Below are 24,127 nucleotides of genomic sequence, written 5' to 3' on the forward strand. Positions count from 1 at the left end.
GTCCCACCCACACAGGCCTCACCCCTTTGCTACTGCCCCTGGCACACTTATGGTGCTTCAGTGATCTCCCATTCCCCCCGGCACACCATTTACTTACTGAAGATTGTAAAATCTTAATATAATTTCTTAGTTATTCACGTTGATTGAAGTTTATGGTGTGTACTTCATCTGTCTGAGGTGTTTTTGGTATAATCTAATATTTCCTCAGGGTCTCTGAATTTGGGTTGAGATGTTTAATGAGTTGACAGTAATGTCCACAGAGAGATTCTTTCCCGATGAGCTGATCAGTGTGCAGTCCTCCCTCTGCACCCAATAAATGCACTGGATTTTAACCTACAAGTGGCTGGGCTTGGGACAGGTGAGGGGAGGGAGGGTTACGCAGCGGAAATCTGTTTCCTGACCCACGACTGCCTCCTCGGTCTTACCTGGCATCAAAAGGTGGCTGAGTGAGCAGTTAACTGGTTCAAGGAGGCGGGTTGAAATTTTAAATATAGTAAACAGGCTGCAAACCTCAAGGTGTTGCAACTTGTCAAGTTTAACTTTATTCTGCTGGGCTTTTGATTTACACCCTATTTCACTAGCCCGTTCACAACCCTACTCTCCCCAAACCTGAGGCTGAACTTCCAACCTCACCCGGTCCTGTAGCCTCACCATTATTGGCTCTGTCTACACTTCTGCTGTCTCAGAAAAGCATCCCGGACATACTCTCTTCTAGCTTCTTCTGTTGGGGGAAAAAAACAGTCTGAGTTCTCGTACCAACCAACTTGAACACCTTCTTCCTTGCTGTCATCAGGCTTTTGAATGGACCTACCTCACATTAAGTTGATCTTTCTCTACACCCTGGCTATGACTAACACTACATTCTGCATTCTCCTCTTTCCTTCTCTATGAATGGTACGCTTTGCCTGTATAGTGTGCAAGAAACAATACTTTTCACTGTATGTTAATACATGTGACTATAACAAATCAAATCAAAATCAGTTAACTCAAATTCCCATTCACCACCTCCCCCCACCATCAATCCCTAACACATTCTCCCCCACCCCCACTAAATTCTGGCCCTTCCCATCTCTCTCTATCAGGCCCTGATGCTTTCCCCACTATCACCACCACCAAATTTTGATTGCATGCCTGTCCCCACCACTCTCCTCCCCCCACGTACAGCAGGCCTTCTTCTGCTCCACCACCTCCTGACCCATAACACACACCCCCTCCAAAAACACCACCACTGGGCCCCAATTTACCCAACCCTGCCCCCAAGACCTCTGATCTCACCCACATCTCTGATGCCCCCACTATGAGGCCTCTGACCTTTGGTTATCCAAAAAGTGACAAATCGGCATGCATCCCATTCAAGGGGAAAGGAGACGTATTTAAAAGTTCAATGGCATGGCCTCTTTTTGGAAGTGAGTGCAAGGATTATTATAAGATACTCCATCATTCCCAAACAACCATTTATTACATGCTATAGTAGGGACTTTGAACTGTCTGACACCCCTTTCTTGCCTGAAGAATTGGAATCCACTGTTGAAAATATGGTGGGAACCTGGTGCAGCCATTTTCCTGAGCCAACATTCTGACAGACCTTTGAAAGGTTATCCAACATCCCACCCTCAGACAGGGGTCTACATAAGTATGAAAGTCAGGGGTCTGGCCCTTTGGTGGGATCCCAGTGCTGTGTTTTAGGAGGTGGGTGCAGCCTGCACAGTGTATGATTGCCACACTTTTTCCAGGGATTTAGAGGCCTAACAAAAGGTCCTTAACAGAATGACAAATGCCTTTCCCTCAAAGTAAACCTTTGTTTTTAAGATTGCTGACTGGGACGAGGAGCAGGGGCGCTTCTCCTGGCCTTACAAATATACTTCCAGCTGGCTACGACCACCAGTTCTCACCTTCTCTTAGTAGAAGCTTCTCCTGCAACCAGTCTCACATTGCTGGCTGGATATTATCAGGGGGCAAGCATTTTCCTTGCTAGACTGCAGCCAGGATAGGAGCACCAGCCACTCACTTGGGAAAAATAAGGCGCGCGCACTAAACGATGAGGACTTCCAATTCTCCTGTTGGCCAGGCTGTGTAGTGCACCGCTGATGTCACGTCCATTCAGTGCCCATCTTGAAGCCTCCTGCTTTGTGTACATGGTCCAATCATTGTACTGCACTGTTTGCAATTGATGATTGCTGACCTTGCCACAAGTTCAGGAAGATCAGAAGCATTCAGCAATTTGATTTTGGACTTTATACACCTTCAGTTCCATTTATGTAGCATTAAATCCCTCCTAGTTGTAATTTTTTCTGCTATTGGCAGCAAATTTTTCAAATATATATTGCCAAATTATTAGCTGCAATTTTAACTTGGAGTTAAAGACAAACTACTTAAAGTACATTTGACGTGATGAGCAGGTTCAGCTAATGCCAACAGGGAATAACAGTGGAGCTGTCATGATGAAAACTATCATGCCTATACCTCTCTCTCTCCTTTTCGTCAGTCCCGTCCCACTGAGGCATGGCATCCGGTTGACACATAAGGGCGTGTGCAGAGAGTATAGCTGCCTTCCACCTTGAAACTACAAACAACAATAACATTCATACAGTCCTTTGTGAAATGTCCCATGGCACTCCACAGGATGTATTAGCCCTCAACATTTGAGACTGAACCACACAAGGAGGTAGTAACATAAGTAAATGAACCAAATGGAACATACACTTCAAATTTGGGTGGTTGGTATGTCCTTTTGTTGTAAACTTGTCAACACAAAGGAATCATAGAATCCCTACTGTGCTGAAGGAGACCATTCAGCCCACCGTATCTGCACCGACTCTCTGACAATGCATCTTACCCAGGCTCTCTTTCTTGCCCTGTTCCCATAATCCCACACATTATAGTTAATCCATCAAATGTACACATCATGGGACACTAAGGGACAATTCAGCCCGGCCAATCCACCTAGCCTGCACACATATTTGGACTGTAAGAGGAAACTGAAGCACTGGGAAGAAACCCATGCAGATACAGGGAGAATGTGCAAACTCCACACAGACAGTCCCTCAAGACCAGGATTGAACCTGGGTCCCTGATGCTGTGGGGCAGCAGCTAATTACTGTGCCACCCTCCATATTGTTCAATTGCTTTTGACTGGATTGGCGTTAGGGTCGCTGCAATTGACATCTGTGTCCTCTGTTAGGAGGATGAAGGAAATAGGCTCAGCAAATGATTGCTCCTAATTGGTATTTTCAAGTACAGCATTACAATGATTGCACCTTGTACAGTGAGAACTGGGTGTAGGTGAGTGTGCTGCCATAGAGCTGCCTTTGAAAGTTCCATGTGTACAGGTGTAGGCTGACAGAGAAGAGCTTACCAGTGATGCTGCCCACCACCCACCCCCTGACAAACAATGCCTCCCTTGGGCGAGGTATATATCCAGGATAGAGTAAACATCTTCAGGAGAAGAGGATGGGGTGGAGATTGATGTGGGTAAAATGAGCGAAAAACAAATCAAATCACTTCAATCAAAATAAAGATGCCAAAAGAAACATGAAATCATTTGGTGTTTTTTTTAATGTGTAGAAGAGTCGTGAAAAATCTTTGATCTTTGAAGCCTACAATCCAGCATGAAGCATAGTGGCAGGTTGACTGATCAGGCAGAGTAAACCATGATAAACCTGCTTTCAGATAGATGTGTGAGAAATACAACAGAGCACAGTCACAGGGGAATGCACAGAAGTTTGGATTGTCTCGTACCTGTCTTGAGGCAACCTTCTTTCTGAATAGGTTATTTAGAAAGATGTGTATTTTCTCTGAGGCTCGGCCGCAGGTAATAAACTTAGTACGTTTCTTAGCCCTTTGCTGTAGGGTATTTATAAAAATGGGAATTATATTTTGTCTGAATGCGTATCTGTTATGCCTGTGACACAACTCAGTGAGGGGAAAGGAGAGAACCATTTACGTGAATGAGAGCGACTGCAGAGGTAAGTGACAAATGGCAGTTTTTACAAAGGAAATGCGTCTGTTTATAGGTTGGCATGGCAACAGCCATTTGACTTCAGTCATTATCATCACCAACACCCCCCCCGCCCCCTCCCCTCCCACCGTCCAGTAAAAAACATCTGACTGTCGAACTGAAAGGTTGAACGTTTTTGAGTGGAAGGTTTAACATTCAGAAGACAAGTGAAAATGAAAAAGATTTTGTGGCAGTCAGAGGATTTTTCTGTCAGATACTTAACGTGGATGCAAAAGCAGTGAAATTCAGCTGTAGCTCGAGAATGAGTGAGTGAGGTGGGGGGGTGGAGGATCTTCCTATTCTGCGTGGTTCAGCACGAAGATAAAGGTCTAATCTGTGCTGTGTGCGTTTTTTAATGTCCAGCAACTTGGGGTGGTAACGTCTGCTTAACTCGATTTTATTTCTGGGAAGTGCAATTAAAATCAAATGCATAACTCATTCATATAAAATCTTCCTCAAGTATCAAAGGGTTCGCCTGCACCACTTGACAAGCTAGAATGTCTTGTGTATGTGTCTAAGCACAGAGCTGTACTTGAGTTTGTTAACTTTTTCTGACCTGGTTGTCTGACTTTGCCACAGGCGACTTCACTCCAACAATCTGAACTGCAACTGTCACTTGGCCTGGCTATCTGACTGGTTACGTCAGCGACGCCCCATTGGGCAGTACGCCCAGTGCATAGGTCCTGTTCACCTGAGGGGCCTCTACGTCGCCGATGTTCCGAAGAAGGAATTTGTCTGCAGTGGTAAGAAATCTTACCTTTTTCTGAGCTTTAAGAAGCTTTCTTTTCTTTCGTATTAATTTAACATGTTTTCTGGCCAAAGTCCCTCATTTCAATGTGATTGCACTGAACAACATTTTGTAGATGTTTATTTTAATCAGGCATATTTTATCCAAAAGCAATTTAAGGATTCTTATTTCTGTGGAAATATTTTGTGTATTCCATCTCAGCGACTTGTGCACAGGGATATTAATAATTTTCTTCTTTTGGACACCCAATATCAGCGCTATGAAAATGCAAGTTCACTCAGTTCTGCACTATCAATTCACCATAGTCCCTAACTGTAGGAGAGCACCCTGCACCTTATTTGTTCTTGGGATGTGAGCATCGCTGGCAAGATGTTGTCCATCTCTAATGGGCCTTGAAACGTTGACTCAATGTCAGCTTCTCTACTGCCAAATAAGGAGTGGTTTTGTATTCTTTCGGCCATCGCTCATGGGTTGAAAAGCCCAAATATAACCTGGAGTTCCCTAAAGGCCAATGGGGCTGGCATCTTTGCAGTCTTGCCTTCATTCAATTCCAGATCAGAGGTTAAATGCCAGTGGATAAACCTACTGCACCATCATGTACCTAAAGGAAATCTCTTACCATTAGTATAGTTGCTCCTTTAGAGGATTGGTACATCCCAACACTTTTACAATCTGGGTTTGAATTCAGCTCCATATTTGTTTTTATGCATTCACAGTATGTGGGCATCGGGGGCTAGACCAGCATTTATTGCCCATCCCTAATTACCCTTAACTAGGTGGTGGTGAGCTGCCTTCTTGACTGCTGCAGACCCTATGGTGTAGATCCAGTCATGGTGCTGTTGGGGAGAGAATTCCAGGACTATGACGGTATATTTACCAGTTTGGATGGTGAGTGACTTGGAAGGGACTTCCAGGTGGTAGCATTCCCATGTGTTTGCTGCCCTTGTTCTCCTGGACAGTGACAGTTGTGGGTTTGGAAGGTGCTTCTCAGGAACCTTGGTGAGTTCTTGCAGTGCATTTTGTAGATGGTACACACTACTGTGTTTGTTTGTTGGTGATGGACAGGGTGAATGTTAGTGGAAGGAGTCCTAATCAAGCAGGATGTTTTGACCTGGATGGTACCAATCTTCTTGATGGAGCTTGTTGGAGCTACATTCATCCAAACAAATGGAGAGTATTCCATCACATTCCTGATTTGTGTATTCTAGATGGTGGACAGGCTTTGGGGAAACAGGAGGCAATTGCTGCAGGATCCCTAGCCTCTGACCTGCTCTTGTGTACATGGCTAGTCCAATTGAGTTCCTGGTCAGTGGAAACCCTAGGAAGTTGATAATGGGAAATTCAGTGATGTAAATACAATTGGGCCAATGGTTAGGTTCTCTCTTGCTGGAGGTGATCACCGAGTAGCATTTATGTGGCCTGAATGTTACTTGCCACTTGTCAGCCCAAAACCTGGATATTGTCCAGGTCATGCTGCATTTGCACACGGTCTGCGTTAGTACCTGAGGCACAGCAGATGGTGCTGAGTGTTGTGCCACCATTAGCAAACATCCCCACTTCTGACATTATGATGGAAAGAAGGTCTTTGATGGAGCAGCTGAAAAGGATGAAGCAACTGAAAAGGATGGGACACTTGACGAATTCCTGCATTATGTCCTAGAGCCAAGATGATTGACCTCCAAAAACCACAGCCATCTTCCTTTGTGGCAGAAATGGCAGATCTGGCTCGAATCAGTGGAGAGCTTCCCCCCCCCCACCGATTCCCACTGACTTCCAGTTTTGCGAGAGCTCTTTGATGCCGTATTTGGTCAAAAGCTACTAATATGTTAAGGGCAGACACTCTCACCTCTGTTCTCTGCTAGCTGTGGCGATCTTATGTGAAATGAGTTTGAACAGTCTTAATTCCAATCTTAAATCTGCAACACAAAGCTAGCCATGAAGTTCCCTTCCTAAATACACAGCATTCCAGCTCGGACAAGTTACACCATTTCGTTGTTGGTTCTGGATCAGACTTCTGGCACTATGTTCCCTGTGGAATTATTTACAAAACATAGATGGTATTACCAACTTCTTAAGGGTCAATTAGGATGGGTAATAAATCCAGCAATGCCAATATGCCAAGAATGATTTTTTTAAAATATCGCCACACTCGGCTAGTAAATAATGTGACATAAAAGGATCATAAAGATGACTGAAAGGGCAAATGGAAAGAGTTTGGCATTAACCTATGTTCAAACCTGTGTGCTCAAAGGGGGAAGTGGATGTCGACAACACTGAAAAGACAATATCAATGTCCATCCATGATTGAGCTGAGGGCATTAAGAATCATTTGTTCAGAGTGAGACAAGTGATATGTAGCACCTAACCTGGAGGATTTTGGGAAAGCTGTTGGGTGCTTACAACAGTCCACCAGCTCTCATAATTAATTTCTGGTGCTTGCTGTAATGTTTCTCTGTGATACTGTTAGTTTGGCATCAGATTGAAGGATTTACTACTAACTCTATTAGTTTGGACTAGAACTACAAAGTTCCCTGTTATACTGTTGGTTTTGAATAGAATTTGATTAGTTATTATCACATGTATTGGGATACAGTGAAAAGTATTGTTTCTTGTGCACTATACAGACAAACATATCCTTCATAGAGTACATAGAAGAGAAAGAAAAGAGAGAATGCAGAATAGAGTGTCACAGGGTGTAGAGAAAGATCAGCTTAACACATGGTAGGTTCATTCAAAAGTCTGATGACAGCAGGCAAGAAGCTGTTCTTGAATTGGTTGGTACATGATCTCAGATCTTTGTATCTTTTTCCCAACGGAAGAAGAGGAAGAGAGTATGTCCGAGGTGTGTGGGGTTCTTGAATATGCTGGCTGCTTTTTCAAAGCAGTGAGAATTGTGAACCGGGCCAGTGGATGGAAGGCTGCTTTGCTTGATGGATTGGGCTACATTCACCACCCTTTGTGGTTTCTTCTAGTCTTGGTCAGAGCAGAAGCCAGATCTAGCTGTGATACATCCGGAAAGGATGCTTTCTGTGGTGCATCTGTAAAAATTGGTGAGAGTCACAGCAAGCATGCTAAATTTCCTAAGCCTGCTGAGAAAGTGGAGGCTTGGTGGGCTTTCCTAACTATAGCATCAGTGTGGAGGAACCAGAGCAGGTTGTTGGTGATCTGGACACTTAAAAACTTGAAGTTCTCGACTTTTTTCACTTCACCACCGTTGATGTCGATGGGCATGTTCTTCATTACGCTTCCTGAAGTTGATGCCTATCTCCTTCGCTTTGCCGATATTGAGGGAAAGATTATTGTCATTGCACCATTTCACCAGATGCCGTGCAGTCTCACTGTGATACAGTTGGTTTGGACTTGAAGCTGTCGGGTTTCTCTGTGTATTCATGGTTCTGACTAGGTGTTTTGGGGTTTTTAGTGTGGTTTGGACTGCAAGTTGTAGGATTTACTGTGATAATGTTGGGCCCCAGTGTGTCCAAAGCAGAAAAGTCAAACTGTTGGATTTTGAAGATGAAACCCAGTAATGAGTTAGACCTCCAGCTGTTAAGAAAATAGACTGTGCTGACCTCTCTTAAAGCCAACCATCAACTAAGATGAATCACGAGGTTTATGAGGCTTCTTGGTTATTGAAAGCAAGGGAGGAAGGTATGTGACCTCATGTGGCCCTTCCCACCAAGTGATTGCAGCAGAATGTCACAGTCTAAAATAGCTCTAGGATCAAATTTATAGCAATTATGAAAAACAACTCATTAAAAAGCATATTTTTCTTTCCACGTAACACAGGGGATGTTCAAAGAAATTTCAATGAAGTAAATCTTGCGACAGAAAGAATGTAATTAAATAGAAGCATTGTCTATATATATCCCATGCGGCTTGAAACACGTAGTCACAAATAGAAACTGGCAAAACTTGTGCTATAAAAGCAATTAATTCACTGGAGCCATGTCTGAGTCGGATATCCGCAGTGTGCTTTTAATTAGGATAAATAATTACGGATTCCTGGGATGAAGTTGGATTTGTCCTGTTTCAATTATTGAGGAAGTAATTGGATTTTTTAATTGCTGCCTGCTTTCTGCCCTACTTTCTATTTTGTTTTAAATCGGTGTTTAAGCTGTAAGCCTGCCGAGGCCATTCATTTGTATTCTTTCCATCTGGTTTTGGTCTCCCGGCTGTAAACAAGATAGAGTGTAGCTAAGGCATTACATATTTACTCGTTTCTGTGGTAACCTGCGGACTGAGGCTCACATGTTGCACAGTTTGTGCTGCGCACCAGCTGGCCACGATGATTCTGACTTGTACAGTCAGTCGGGGTAGGCTTTAGTGCATCTTCTGGTGGGTAAGTGGGTTCCGTTGTTAACCATAGAACCCATAGAATCCCTACAGTGCAGAGGGAGGCCATTCGGGCCATCAAATCTGCACCGACCACAGACCCTATTCCCGTAACCCACATATTTATCCTACTAATCCGCTGACACTAGGTTAATTTATCATGGCCAATCAACCTAGCCTGCACATCTTTGGGAGGAAAACAGAGCACCCGGAGGAAATCCACGCAGAAACTGGGAGAATGTGCAAATTCCACACAGACAGTTACCTGAGTCTGGAATTGAACCTGGGTCCCTGGTGCAGTGAGGCAGCAGTGCTAACCACTGTGTCACCATGCCGCCACCATGTTATTAACACTGGTGCCTTATGCCAGAGCGGCAGCCCTTGAATTCCTCATTCTGATGCGGGTATGCCGGCGTTGGACTGGCGTAAACACAGTAAAAAGTCTGACAACACCAGGTTTTAGTCCAACCTATTTATTTGATAATATACTCACAAGCTTTCGAGGGGACTGCCTCTTCGTCAGGTGAATGGAGAGTTCTGGCCTCAGACAGAGCATATAAAGCACAGACAGTTTAGAGATTACTGATTTCGCATTTTAATCAGTAATCTCTAAACTGTCTGTGCTTTATATGCTCTGTCTGAGGCCAGAACTCTCCATTCACCTGACGAAGAGGCAGTCCCCTCGAAAGCTTGTGAGTATATTATCAAATAAATAGGTTGGACTAAAACCTGGTGTTGTCAGACTTTTTACTGTGTTCCCATTCTGTGCAGCTCTTTATATTCTCTGTGTGGGTGACATTTTTAAATTGTTTTCTCTATAACAATTTGCATTAAGGGCAAGGACAGCAGGATGGCACAGTGGTTAACCCTGCTGCCGACCCATGTAGGACGCGGTGGGCTCGAGGAGGAGTTCTTGGAATGCTGCCGGGATAGTTTCCTTGGACAGTGTGTGTTGGAGCCGACGAGGGAGCGAGCTATCTTGGATCTGGTGTTATGTAATGAGGCGGGTAGAATTAGGGACCTTGCGGTGAAGGATCCTCTTGGGGAGAGTGATCATTGTATGGTGGAGTTTCTGGTGCAGATGGAGGAGGAGAAAGTGGGTTCCCGGACATGCGTCCTTTGTTTGAACAGAGGGGAGTACGGTAGGATGAGAGAAGAATTGGCGAATGTTGACTGGGGGAGCGCGTTGGAAGGTAGGTCTGCTGAGGAGCAGTGGAGGATCTTTAAGGAGATCTTTCTTGGTGCTCAGCAGAAATTTATTCCGTTGGTTAAAAAGGACCGTAGGAGGAGAGGTAATAAGCTGTGGATAACGAAGGAGGTGAAGGAAAGTGTTAAATTAAAAGCGGAGGCGTTTAGAGTAGCTAAGAGTAGTGGGCGAGAAGAAGATTGGGAGAGGTTTAAATGTCAACAAAGATTGACAAAGAAGTTGATAAAGAAGGGTAGAAGAAACTATGAAGCTGGGCTTGCGCTTAATATAAAAAAGGATAGCAAGAGTTTTTATAAATATATAAAAAGGAAGAGGCTGGCTAGGGTGAACGTTGGACTCTTAGAGGATGAGAGGGGGGACTTAGTGGTAGGGGATGGGGAAATGGCTGAGGTCTTGAATAACTTTTTTGTTTCGGTCTTCACGGAGGAAGACGTGAATAATTTGCCGGGTGTTAGCGATGGAAAGGTGGTAGGACTGGAGGGTCTCAATGACATTATTGTTACTAGAGAGGCGGTGCTCGACAGACTGGAGGGACTGATTGTGGACAAGTCCCCAGGACCGGATGGATTGCATCCAAGAGTTCTGAAAGAAAAGGCGGAGGTGATAGTGGATGCCTTGGTGGTTATTTTCCAAACGTCGCTGGATTCCAGGGAAGTGCCAGAAGAATGGAAAATGGCTAATGTTACGCCGTTGTTTAAGAAGGGTGGCAGGCAAAAGGCAGGGAATTATAGGCCGGTTAGTTTAATGTCTGTTGTAGGTAAAATGTTAGAATCCATCATCAAGGAGGAAATAGTGAGGCATCTTGAGGGGAATTGCTTGATAGAGCAGACGCAGCACGGTTTCGTTAAGGGGAAGTCGTGTCTGACAAATTTATTGGAGTTCTATGAGGATGTGTCTAGGGCGGTGGATAGAGGAGAGCCGGTGGATGTGGTCTTTCTTGATTTTCAGAAGGCGTTTGACAAGGTACCTCACAAGAGGTTATTGCAGAAGGTAAGGGCGCATGGAGTTGGGGGTAGGGTGTTAGCGTGGATAGAGGATTGGTTGTCAAATAGGAGGCAGAGAGTGGGGGTTAATGGGTGCTATTCGGATTGGCGATTGGTGACTAGTGGAGTGCTCCAGGGGTCGGTGCTGGGGCCTCAGCTATTTATCATTTATATAGATGATCTGGAGGAGGGAACCAAGTGTATGGTGTCGAAATTTGCTGATGACACCAAGATTGGTGGAACGGCAAATTGCGCGGAGGGTGTGGAGAGTCTGCAGAAGGATCTAGATAGGCTGGGTGAATGGGCCAGGAACTGGCAAATGGAATTTAATGTTGGCAAGTGCGAGGTGGTCCACTTTGGTAGGAATAATGGTAGGAAGGACTATTACTTATGTGGAGAAAAACTGCAGCAGGCGACGGTGCAGAGGGACCTCGGGGTCCTTGTGCATGACTCGCAAAAACCCAGCCTGCAGGTGCAGCAGGTGGTCAGGAAGGCGAATGGGATGCTGGCCTTCATAGCGAGGGGGATTGAATATAAAAGTAGGGAGGTCTTGCTGCGGCTGTATAGGGCATTGGTGAGGCCGCAGCTGGAGTACTGTGTGCAGTTTTGGTCGCCGTACTTACGCAAGGATATTTTGGCCTTGGAGGGAGTGCAGAGGAGGTTTACTAGGCTGATACCGGAGTTGAGGGGGTTGAGCTATGAGGAGAGGCTGAATAAACTAGGCTTGTACTCGTTAGAGTTTAGAAGAATGAGGGGAGATCTCATTGAGACGTATAAGATGATGAATGGGATGGATAGGATAGAGGTGGAGAAGCTCTTCCCGCTCAGAAAGGACAGTAGGACTAGGGGGCACAGCCTCAAGATAAAGGGGGAGGGCGGTTTAGAACGGAGTTGAGGAGGAACTTCTTCACTCAAAGGGTGGTGAATCTCTGGAATTCTCTGCCCGTTGAAGTGGTGGAGGCTACCTCGCTAAATATTTTTAAGACGCGGGTTGATGGGTTTTTGATAAGCGAGGGGATTAAGGGTTATGGGGAGAGGGCGGGAATGTGGAACTGAGCCACGACAGATCAGCCATGATCTTATTGAATGGCGGGGCAGGCTCGAAGGGCTGGATGGCCTACTCCTGCTCCTATTTCTTATGTTCTTATGTTCACACAATGCCAGAGGCAGGTTCAATTCCGACCTTGGGTGATTGTGTGGAATTTGCACGTTCTCCTTGTGTCCACTTGGATTCACTCTGAGTACTCAGGTTTCCTGCCCCCAAAAGACATTAGACTAGGTTGATTGACTATGCTAAATTGGCCCTTAGTGTCCCAAGGTGTGTAAGTTATGAGGATTAGCAGGGTAAATACATGGGGCTACGCAGGGTCTGGGTAAGATGCTGTGTCAGAAAGTTGGTGCGACTTGATGGACTGAAGAGTCTGTTTCTGTAGGGATTCTAGTCTATGATTATACATATTGTTTGGCATCAATAAGGTAAAGTGTGAGGTTAGAAATAAAGATGGCTGAGGGTTGAGCTATTAGAGGTCTTTAAAATGATTAAAGGTTTTGTCAGAGTGGATAAAGTTAGAGGATGTCTTGTTGTGCAGTGAGTAATGTCTCTACCTTTGGAGCAGGAGCTTTAGATTCAAGTCCCACTTCAGGATTTGATGATCAAGGAAGGTATATTCATAATGTTGCCAAAGAGTACTGCTGCCTCACAGCACAAGGGACGCAGGTTTGATTCCTGGCTTGTGTTGCTGCCTGTGTGGAGTTTGCACATTGGCTCTGTGGGTAACCTCCAGGTGCCCTGGTTTCTTCCCACAGTCCAAAGATGTGCAGGTTAGGTGGATTGGCCATGTTAAATTGCCCCTTTGTGTCGGGGGGACCAGCTAGGGTAAATGCATGGGATAATGGGGATAGGGCCTGGGTGGGAATGTGGTTGGTGCAAACCCGATGGGTCGAATGGTCTCCTTCTGCACTGTAGGATTCTATGATTGACAGTATAGTTAGCCATACTGCAGAAGGCAACAGCAACCCCCTGCAGTACTTTGCCAATGGAAGTTCATGGTCACTGATGCCTTCATGGTCATGTGGTACCTAAAGGAGGAGCAAGTGACAATGTTTCCTCATGAGAGGAAGAGCATAACAACAGGCTATCAATCTAAGATGGTCACCAAAAAATCCAGTAGGAAGTACAGAAGATACTTGCAACGGAGTGGTGAAAATGTGCAGTTCATTACCATGGGGTGTGGTTGAAGTGAATAACTTAAATGTGTTTAAGGGGAAGCTAGACAACCATTTAAGGAAGCATGGAATAGATGATTATGAGGGAGAGATAAGAGGAGGTTTGAACGGAGTATAGATACTGGAATGGATTGGCTAGGCCAAATAGTTTGTTTCTGTGCTGTGTATTCTACCTTTATAGGTAGGTATGAGTTGCTTACAATACTGTAGTGTAAATGCCTTTTCTTCATTAAGAACAGTAAGAAGTCTCACAACACCAGATTAAAGTCCAACAGGATAATTGGAATCACGAGCTTTCATTTTTCATCAAGTCCAGATAAACCTATTGGAAGTTAACCTGGTGTTGTGAGACTTTTTGCTGTGCTCACCCCACACACCAGCATCTCCACATCACTTCATAAAGAAGGCAGGGAAATCCTTCAGCCACCTTAAAGCAGGTTGGCAGAGGCCGAGGAGCAAGATGGCTGGCTGCTACTTAGCCTGGGAATAGATACATATGATGTGGAGATGCTGGCGTTGGACTGGGGTAAACAAGTAAGAAGTCTCACAACACCAGGTTAAAGTCCAACAGGTTTATTTGATAGCAAAACCCAGTAGCTTTCAGAGTGCTGCTCCTTTGTCAGGTAAGTGGGAGTTCTCCTCACGAACAGGGCATATAACCTGCAGAAACCGCACACATGAGAATGACCTCAACCGGGATCTTGGGTTCATGTCACACTATCTGTAACCCCCAAGACTTGCCTGGACTTGCAAAATCTCACTAACTGTCCTGTCTGGAGACAATACACATCTCTTTAACTTGTGCTTAACGCTTTCTCCACTCGTATTGTCTGTACCTTTGAGACTTGATTATCTATAAAGATTTGCATTCTAATCATTATTTTGTAAATTGAGTTTGTGTCTTTATATGCCCTATTTGTGAACAGAACTCCCACTTACCTGACGAAGGTAGCAGTTTGTTTGCTACCAAATAAACCTGTTGGACTTTAACCTGGTGTTGAGAAACTTCTTACAATAGATATATACACATGCACTTACACAAACACAGAGGGATGGGAATCAGTGATGAAAATTATTTTTTGAATTATATTTTCTTTGAGTGATTATGTTGCTCAGTCAGTTAAGCTGGATGAGGGCCAGCTATCATGTAAGTGGTAATCTGCTCTACGTAAATAGTGGGAGACTCTAATTCTTACCCCACCACTTGCGCCATTATTTAGCTGGTCCATGTTGTATGGGAAATGTTAAACTGAATAATAAATGTTTATAAAAGGACACAAGAAAAGGTCAAAGGTAATGAAATTCTGAGTCAGGTCTGTACACTATCTATCATTGAAGCTTGAAGCCTGGATTTGACCCCCCACCCTCCCCAAAATCAGAGTCCAAAATGAAAGTGATATGGGCACTCTAGTATGAATTGCAGTAGCTAAGACCGCATATGCCAACAAATTGGAAATGTCTAGACCTGATCCAGGGGCCACTGTTTGTTGGTGAATTATAACTAACAAGTTTCTTTTTTACATCCCTTTATCTCCAGCTACCCAATATCTTGGACTCTGATATTTCTCCTGGACAATACAATAGGCTATGGCTGGCACATATTAAATAAAATTCATGAAGCCTCAAGGATAATGAGACTATGGATGATTCATTGTCAAGAGACCCAATTCTAATCAGTCTTCGTGCTTTACATTAACACACCCCAGAGAAAATACAAGTGATACTGCAATGGGACTGTGAATGAACTTCCAGTCTGAGGGCTTGATTATAACCAGTCCTCAGCTGCCTCAGTTCAGATATTCTACATAAAACATGACAAAAACCAAACCAGAAAATCTTGGAATCTGATTTTTTTTAAATCTTATTTCATCTCACCACTAAATTCAAAAACTTTGTAGTTGAACCTCATTAGAGTTTTGTTCAACATTATAGGCAAAAAGCCAGAGGTAGATTTAGCTGATTCTAGGGTGCCCTCTCTTAAAGTGGTGCTTACATTTCTGAAAATCGCTACTTTACATGAAATCCCTTTAAGTGAAGCATGGTTAGCCATAGGAATCAACGTTAATTCCAGAGTTAAGCTCCTGACGACAATTGTTGGCTAGAAGAATGAATACAAAAATTGAAACAATGTACTATACAGTCTGAAACACTGTACTGTACTGTAAGTGACTTCAAAATAGCTACTCTGCCTGCAGGCTTCATCCTATCAGAGACCTCTTTAAAACAAGAGGTTCCTCAAACATAAATAGTGTACAGTGGAGAACAGTACCCTTGTATAGCAAAGACAAGTGGTTCCTCAAACACAGGTAGTGTACAATACGGTGCAGAACTGTTGTATAGCAAAGACAAGTGGTTCCTCAAGCACAGCTAGTGTACAGTACAGTAGTACAGTACAGAGCAGGACTGTTGTATAGCAAAGAATTCTTTTAAAACAAAATTCCACAACGGTCCCACAGGTATTTCCTGTAGCAATAGTGAAGACATTTGAAAAATTAAACTTTACAGTATCTGTACTGTAAGGTACACTATAGTGGAGAATTATTTCCAAAAATGAAGTCCACAAATCTCCTCAACTAGGACAGAGTACAGTTTAAAAAAAAAGTTCAGTCATGAAGTTTAGTTTAGTATTAGGGAGGGGGGAGGTACTGAAGATGCAGCAAAAAAACATTTTGTCCTCGAGGACAAAATGGCACTGATCACAAGCCAGACTCCACATACAATCATTCTTCCTGGTTGTTCTATGACATTATCACGTCAGGATGTGCTGATGACATCATCACACTCTTTGTGCACTTTTAAACAGGGAATACTTTAAATGAACCCCAGACATAAAAATAAAGCCCTTTAAAATGAAACCACTTTAAAAGGAGACACTTAAAGCAGGGATTTACTGCACCAGTCTAAGTGATGCATTGCCCTGATTGTAATAAACGTTGACTCTGCATATTAACGCAGTTCAGATTCAGTAAAAGTCTGGACGGACCTAAAGGAATGTGACCATCCCAGTCAGCATTCCACAATACTGACTTATCATTTCTAGTGTTTTTTTGTTACTTTTTTTTAATGGAGTCATATCACAAATGTAATATTTCCTGAAAAAAGTGACAAATCAATGTGCATCTTACTGAAACAAAATGTAATTATTAATTGTAACATTCTGGATTGCTTCTTCTGAAGATGGAGCTAATGCGTCCTTAGTTCATCTGTTCCAATAACTGAGAAAAGTACTGATATCTCACTCAAGTATCCGCTTTTCATATGATTGAAGGGGCATCACAGCTGAATCTCTTTCTAAGCTAAATTAAATGTACACCCATGCATTTTTTTCAACTTTCTCCGAGGCATGGGCTGATTTTTCCTTACCCCTGTTATGGTCCTAGTGGCTGTTACTATTGGACGGGAAGCTTCCAGAATGGAATCCTGGCTCAAAAGACTGTGGGTGGGATTTTCCGGCCACACTCGCTCCAAGACTGGAAAATCCTGCCCGAGGTCAACCGGACCTTTTCATGGTCCATGTCCTGTCTGCTACGATTCGCATTGGTGGGCAGAACAGGAAAATTCCATGCTGTAACTTTTAATTATTTTTATAAAACGTGGATGAACAGAATCACAGGACTGTCAATTAACTTTGAACAACAAAAAACATTTATTAAACATGAAAATTTTAACTATAAAACACTACTTCTTCACCCCCCACTTATCTTCACAAATGTACACAGATTTTAAGGATATAACACGCTACAAAGTATATCTTATGCTTTAATCTTCTCAGAAAATACACAGCTCCTGTAGCCCAACAGGCCAACTGTGGTCAGAAACACTTCATTCTGAAAGCAAGTAACAGATACCATCCACTCGAGCTTCTGTGGATTTCTCCTCAAATCCCCTTGGATGATTGTCATACTCTTCCAGCAAGGATCAATTTCCAAGATTTCCAGCTCTCCTTTCCCTATCCCTTTGAATATCCACAAGCTTTCAGCTTTCCACAAAATCTCTCAGGGAACCAGTCACCAATTGCTTCAAAGGCTATAGGAAGATATCAGCAATCTTATGATTACTTCAGATCTCTGACCTAACATCACCAGGTCTGTACTTTTTAGCTCTGTCCTTAACTTCAGTGAATGGTACGTAGTTCCAGTTCCTCTGTTCCTTTTAACTTTGGTTTCCTGCAACTCCTCTGCTCGTTCCCTGGTTTCTAGAACTAACAGTCTCATACTTCCTCTGGGATTTGCTTTCTTGCTTGTTACTCCATTGTTCTGCTTCTGTTTCTGGCAGAGTGGAGAAGGCTATTTTCTCTCTAACTGCTAAACTGCTTCTATAACAGGTTCAGCTAAACTAAAAACAAGGGCCTGCATTCTCCAGTCTCTGCCCATGAGAAAGGATAATTTGGCGCTCAGCAGTGGGACCAGAGAATCCCAGCCACAGTTGAGGTCATTGAATTCTGGCCAAGGTCTTTCCCCCTAAAGGTGATGCCTGGTTGCTAAGCTTCAGCTCATTCTTTCTCCAAACTCCTGTTTATTTTTCACATTATAAACTCTGAAAGCACAATAGAAACACAATTTGAACTGAAACCAAAAACCCCTGTAAATGCAAACACCTTTGTCTAACATGAATCTAACTAGAGTTTTACCCTTGTTTGCACAGAAACACTAAATTCAACTCAAATCAATATCTTATTCCGAATATCCAGCAATACAAACATTGATCACTTAAAACTACCTCTGTTTCCTTCCACCCCCAACACAAGGCCACTGAGGTCAGTTTAGCTCATCTAATAGATCATAGAATCTCTACAGTGCAGAAGGAAGCCATTCAGCCCATCAAGTTTGCACCAAGCCACAATCCCACCCAGGCCCTATTCCTGTCATCCTGCGTATTTACCCTGCTAATCCCCTGCCACAAGGGTCAATTTATCATAGCCAAACAACCTGACCGGCACACCTTTGGATTGTGGGAGGAAACCGGGGCACCCATAGGAAACCCACACAGGCATGAGGAGGACATGCAAACTCCACACAGACAGGGACCCGAGGCCGGAATTGAACCCGGGCCGCTGGCGCTGTGCGGCAGCAGTGCTAACCACTGTGCCATCGTGCAGCGCAGTGTTCACACATGGTTTGAAGTCAGAGGTTGTGGATTCACCACCGCTCCCCCCTCCTTTCCAGAACAATGACTACATACCTACACAAATAATTCAGTGCAGTACTGAGGGAGTGCTGCCTATTAGAGGAGATATTAAACCATAAGTCTTCTCAGGTAGATATTTAAAAAATAAATTCTCTGTCACTATTTAGGAAACACTTGGTGGTCTGGCCAATATTTATTCCTCAACCATCATCACCAAAATAGATAATCTATTTTGTTGCAGTTTATTATGCTTTGTGCAAATTGGCTGCCATGGTTGTTTGCATTACAACAGTGACTGCAATTTCAGTAGATGATGGTAAAGCACCAACAGGAGTGGCACCAATGATGAGTTCAGCCAAATCTCCAGTATTTTCACTGACCAGAAGATACAACAGAATATCAGAAGAACCACAAGGGAAATTCTATCATAGATGAGCAATCAGTTGTAGGTGGCGGGATTTGAGGGCAGGAACACGTGAAGAATAAGAAGTTGAAAAATTCAATGTGTTGATGATGCATAGAAATTACCTTTAGACTTTCATGAGCCATGGTTAATTGAGTAAACTCTGAAGTAACCTGTCGGCCCCACCTAAATCGATGCTAATAACCGCCATGGACTCAGGTTCAATTCTGGTCAGGTCAGTGTCAGTGTGGAGTTTGCATACTTTCTCCCTATGTCTGCATGGGTTTCCTCCGGGTGCTCTGTTTCCCTTCCGCAGTTCAATGATGTACAGGTTAGGTAGATTAGCCATGCTAAATTAATCCTAGTGTCAGGGGGTTTAGCAGGGTAAGTATGTGGTGTTACAGGAATAGGACCTGGGTGGTATTGTGGTCGGTGCAGACTCGATGGCCAAATGGCCTCCTTCGGTATTATGAATTAATCTTGTTTGTTGCTGTTACTGTCATGTTAGTCATATTGTTAAGATTTTAATGTCAACTATATTGCTTTGGTTAAGAGAAACCAGTGATGGGCATTTATTGTCTTTCAGCGCTGGCATTTTGATTTAATTAACTAATTTGCCTTTTGAAATTTTAACTTAATTCACTGTCTCACCAGGGGCCAGCACTCCTGTCATTTTGTTTAATTTGTTGATTATACCCTTTTTTTGAAAAAAGAGTATAAACAATGAACAACTGTCACTGTGTTTGTGACCAGGTGACCCTGGAGAGTGAGCACTTTATGTCCACTGGTACGCTTGACTGGTGAGCTCCACAGGGCCAAGGGCGACTGTAAAAGTTTCTGTAGGTATGTAAAGAGAAAAAGGTTGACAACAACGAATGTAGGCTCCTTACAGTCAATCAGGAGAATTCATAACTGGGAACAAAGAAATGGCTGAGGAACTAAATCTGTACTTGTCTTCCTTTGTGAAGAAAGAAGCAATGAATAATGTATGGCAAGTTCTGAGAAATACAAGTTTTAGTAAGAAGCTGAAGGAAATCAGTATTAGTGGAGAAATGGTTTTGGGGAGATTAATAGTTTTAGAGGCGAATACGTCTCCAGGGCTTGAAAATCTTCATCCCAGAGTACTTAAGGAAGTAGCTCGAGAAATAGTAGATCCATTGATGGTCTTTTTCCAAAATTCTTTGAACTCTGAACTGGTTCCTACAGATTGGAGGGTAACTAATGTAAACCCACTATTCAAAAAGGGAGGGAGAGAGAAAATAGGAACTATAGACCAGTGAACCTAATGTCGATGGTCGAGAAGTTGCCAGAGTTTATTATCAAGGATTTCATAGCACGATATTTGGAAAACAGTGGTATAATCAGTCAAAGTCAGCTTGGATTTACAAAAAGGAAATCATGCTTGACAAATCTATGGAATTCTTTGAGGATGCAATTAGTAGAGTTGTTGAAGGAAAAACAGATGTTGTTTAAACTTTCATAAAGCTTTCAACAAGGTTTCTGGTAGCAGCTTATGATGTAAAGTTGAAGCACGTGGGATAGTGGGTAGTGTCTTGGGATGGATAGAGAGATGGTTGGCAGATAGGAAGCAAAGAGTTGGAATAAATGGGTCTTATTCAGATTGGCAAGCAGTGACTGCTGGGGTACTGGAGATATCTGTGCAAGGACCCCAACTGTTCACATTGTATATTAATGATTTGGACGAGGGAACTAAATGAGTTATCTCCAAATAGATGATAAGAAGATGATACAAAGTTGGGTGAGAGAGTGAGCTGTGAGGAGGTTGCGGAGATGCTTCAGTGTGATTTGGTCAGGCTGAGGGAGTCGGCACATGCACGGCAGATGCAGTATAATGTGGTTAGATGTGAGGTTAGCCACTTCAGTAGCAAAAGTAGGAAGGCAGTTTATTATTTGAATGGGTGTAAGTTGAGAGAGGTGGAGACCTCAGTAAGTGTTTTCATGCATCAATCATTGAAAGTAAGTGTACAGCAGACAGTAAAGAAAGTAAATAGTATGTTCATCTTCATACTGAGAGGATTTGCATAAAGGAATAAGGATGTTTTACTGCAGTCGTGTTAGGTGAGGCCACACCTGGAGTATTGTGTGTCCTTATCTAAGGAAGGATGTTCTTGCTATAGATGAGCGAAGGTTTATCAGGCTGATTCTTGGATGGCAGATCTGTCATATGAGGAGAGATGTGGAACTTTCAGATCTCTACAGGAATTGTACTGGGTGGGGTTGGATCATGCAAAGGCCTATTGACCTTAAGCAGGAATTTCTGACCTTGAGGCGAGTGTGGCCAGAAAATCCCACCCTAAATCTGTTAGGATTATATTAACTGGAGTTTAGAAGGGTGAAAGAGGATTTCATAGAAATGTATAAAATTCTAACAGGATTAGACAGGGTAGATTCAGAAAGAATGTTTCTGATGGTGGAGGAGTCCAAACTAGGGGTCATAGTTTGAGGATGAGGGGGGAAAACCTTTTAGGTCTGAGGTAGGAAGAAATTTCTTTACCCAGAGAGTAGTGAATGTGTAGAATTGACTACCACAGAAAGTGGTTGAGGCCAAAACGTTGTCTGATTTCAAGAAGAAATTAGATATAATTCTTGGGACTAAAGGAATCAAGGGGTAAGGGCAGAAGGCAGGATCAGGATATTGAATTTGATGTTCAGTCATGATCATAAGAGCTGAACGGCTTGCTTCTGATTCTAGTTTTTATGTATGTTTCTATGTATCATCCTCAGAAATGACACTTTGGTTTCGTTAGTTGAGTTTCCTTTGATGGTTTGTTTTAGTTACAGTGCCCCTCACTTTGATCTATTTTTATTAGAATGTGTATAAATAGGGGACAGTTGGGGTCCTGGATTGCATGGGAAGGAGCTGAGACTGAAAAAGCCAATAAAATTTCTTGATAAAGGAAGAGGCCATGTCTTGGTTTCATCTTCACCAATTGGCTTAAACCCTATCAACAATTGCCATAATATTGAACCATTTGAAAAAATTATTGGATGACATGGGTGACAAGTGGCTGCATGGTGGTGAAGTGGTTAGCACTGCTGCCTCACAGCGCCAGGGACCCAGGTTTGATTCCTGGCTTGTTCTGCATGTTCTCCCCATGTCTGCATGGTTTCCTTCAGGTGCTCCGGTTTCCTGCCACAGTATGAAAGACATGCTGGTTAGGTGTGTTGGCTAAATTCTCCGTCAGTGCATCTGGACAGGTGTTGGAATGTGGCTACTAGGGGATTTTCACAGTAACTTCATTGCACTGTTAATGTAAACTTACTTGTGACACTAATAAGTAAACTTTGAACTTTTATTGGTTTCTGATAGTGCTATCAGGTGTGATATCTTGTGTTCATAAACAATCACACTTTGAGTGAAACAAACAGGCCTATCAGCACGTACCATTTTACATTTGATGAGAGTGAGATAGACACCGCATCTGAACTGGAAACAAACACCAGATTGCCTTATCTTTCCGAAGCTAAAGAAATCAGCATCAAGAGAAGAGGCATAAAGGATGGGGAAAAAGTAGGGAAACATCAAGGGCAAAATAGAATAATCCATCAGTGACTTTATGGAGTTTTGTAAATCCCACAAGAATAATCCCAAAAGCCCAGTGGAACAGCTGTTGGTGATGGATTGATAGATGTTGAAAAGGACAAAACATTGTCAAATATTTCAGCAGGGAGCCATGTCTTCAGTTAATGAAATGTCAACAAAACACCAGAGAATTACAAAGCACGCATTTGCAAACTTGTAGCCATTGTGACAGATGGAGAAGGAAAGCTGGTGCTTGTTTCCTGTAGTCCCACTCTATTCAGTGACGTAGAAAAAGTCACGCAGAAGAAATGTGCTTGTAGAGATGGAGAGTTTATGATGCACTTAAGAATTGTGGTATTTATGCAGTGAGCATATTATGCGATCTATTCTTTTATAATTGCAGTTTCAACCTTTCAAAATATGTCTCTTATGATTGGCCCCGGTTCTTGGTTAGACTGTTAAGAGATGGTCATACGCAGAATGTCATTGATTTTGCTTGTCTTTGTTGACAATGATCTTCTGTCAAATATAGACTTGTGTTACAGTTTCAGGGCTGATGGGATTTTATTGGGGTCGGAGGAAAAGCTAAGGGGAACATTTGTTTTAAGAGCCTCAAAAAAAGCCAGCAAGCTTATTTCTTTTCTTTCACAAATGTGAAGAAACGTTATTAAATTTGACTTTCTTTTGTTACATTTTCCAATCTGATCATTTTGTTTTGATTTGTTCTGCCTTTTGACTTGCAATTTTCTGAAGTGTGTGACATACTAAGTGTCCCAGAGCAACTTTACAAACAAGGATTGGAATCATTAAACCAAGGCAGAGACGGGGAAGAGACAGAACTGTAAACTCAGATGGGCCTTCAGAGGATTTGCAAAGGATGAGAGCGGGGCAGGGAAGTTTAGGGAGGGAATTCCAGACAAACCAGAGGGTACTGGTCGGAATCCATGGATACCAGAGTTTGAAGATTGAAAGACATGGGATGGAGTTTGCACAGCAAAGGTAGAACGAGGGCATTGCAAGTTCTGAGTAAATCCTCCCATTTTCAAATTATAATATTTTTTATGTGGGATATTTTTATTGGACTTTTTACCTAGACCTGCTACTTGGGATTCTTAAAATGGAGCCAGCATTGCAGATTAGCCTTTTGAGAATTCCCTTGTCATTAAAATTTGCGTGTACGCTGCATATTCTGGAATGTGATTTGAAATTTGAGTAGGATATCGAACACTTGTATTGATTGCTTATAAATAAAGCGTGTTGACAAAAAGTTTTGTTGTCTCCTCAAGCAACGCATGCAGGTTTGGCTGTGCAGAAAGCTGGCATTTAATCAGAGAAGAGGAGCAACTCTAGTGGAATAGGAGGTGACTTATAGTTGGAATGAAGGCAGGGTGAAGATGAAGAAAACTTCACTCTGCACTAACGCACATTAATTGACTGAGGAGTGCTTTTACTGGAAATCTTTTAAGAACATAAGAACATAAGAAATAGGAGCAGGAGTAGGCCATCTAGCCCTTCGAGCCTGCCCCGCCATTCAGTAAGATTATGGCTGATCTGTCGTGG

At 43.0% G+C, this 24,127-nt stretch overlaps 1 protein-coding gene across 1 annotated transcript in view; it reads left to right on the forward strand.

The window, feature by feature from the left end:
* Nucleotides 1–24,127, forward strand: part of LOC145351942 (slit homolog 3 protein-like) — a 623,540-nt gene that overhangs the window by 363,223 nt on the left and 236,190 nt on the right. The window contains exon 8 of the mRNA XM_080201750.1: nt 4,577–4,740. Within this exon, the coding sequence (XP_080057876.1) occupies nt 4,577–4,740 (164 nt within the window). The remainder of the gene's footprint in view (nt 1–4,576; nt 4,741–24,127) is intronic.

The sequence above is a fragment of the Carcharhinus amblyrhynchos genome, chromosome 13 (genome assembly GCF_965287045.1).
Source record: "Carcharhinus amblyrhynchos chromosome 13, sCarAmb.v2.hapA, whole genome shotgun sequence".
NCBI lineage: Eukaryota > Metazoa > Chordata > Chondrichthyes > Carcharhiniformes > Carcharhinidae > Carcharhinus > Carcharhinus amblyrhynchos.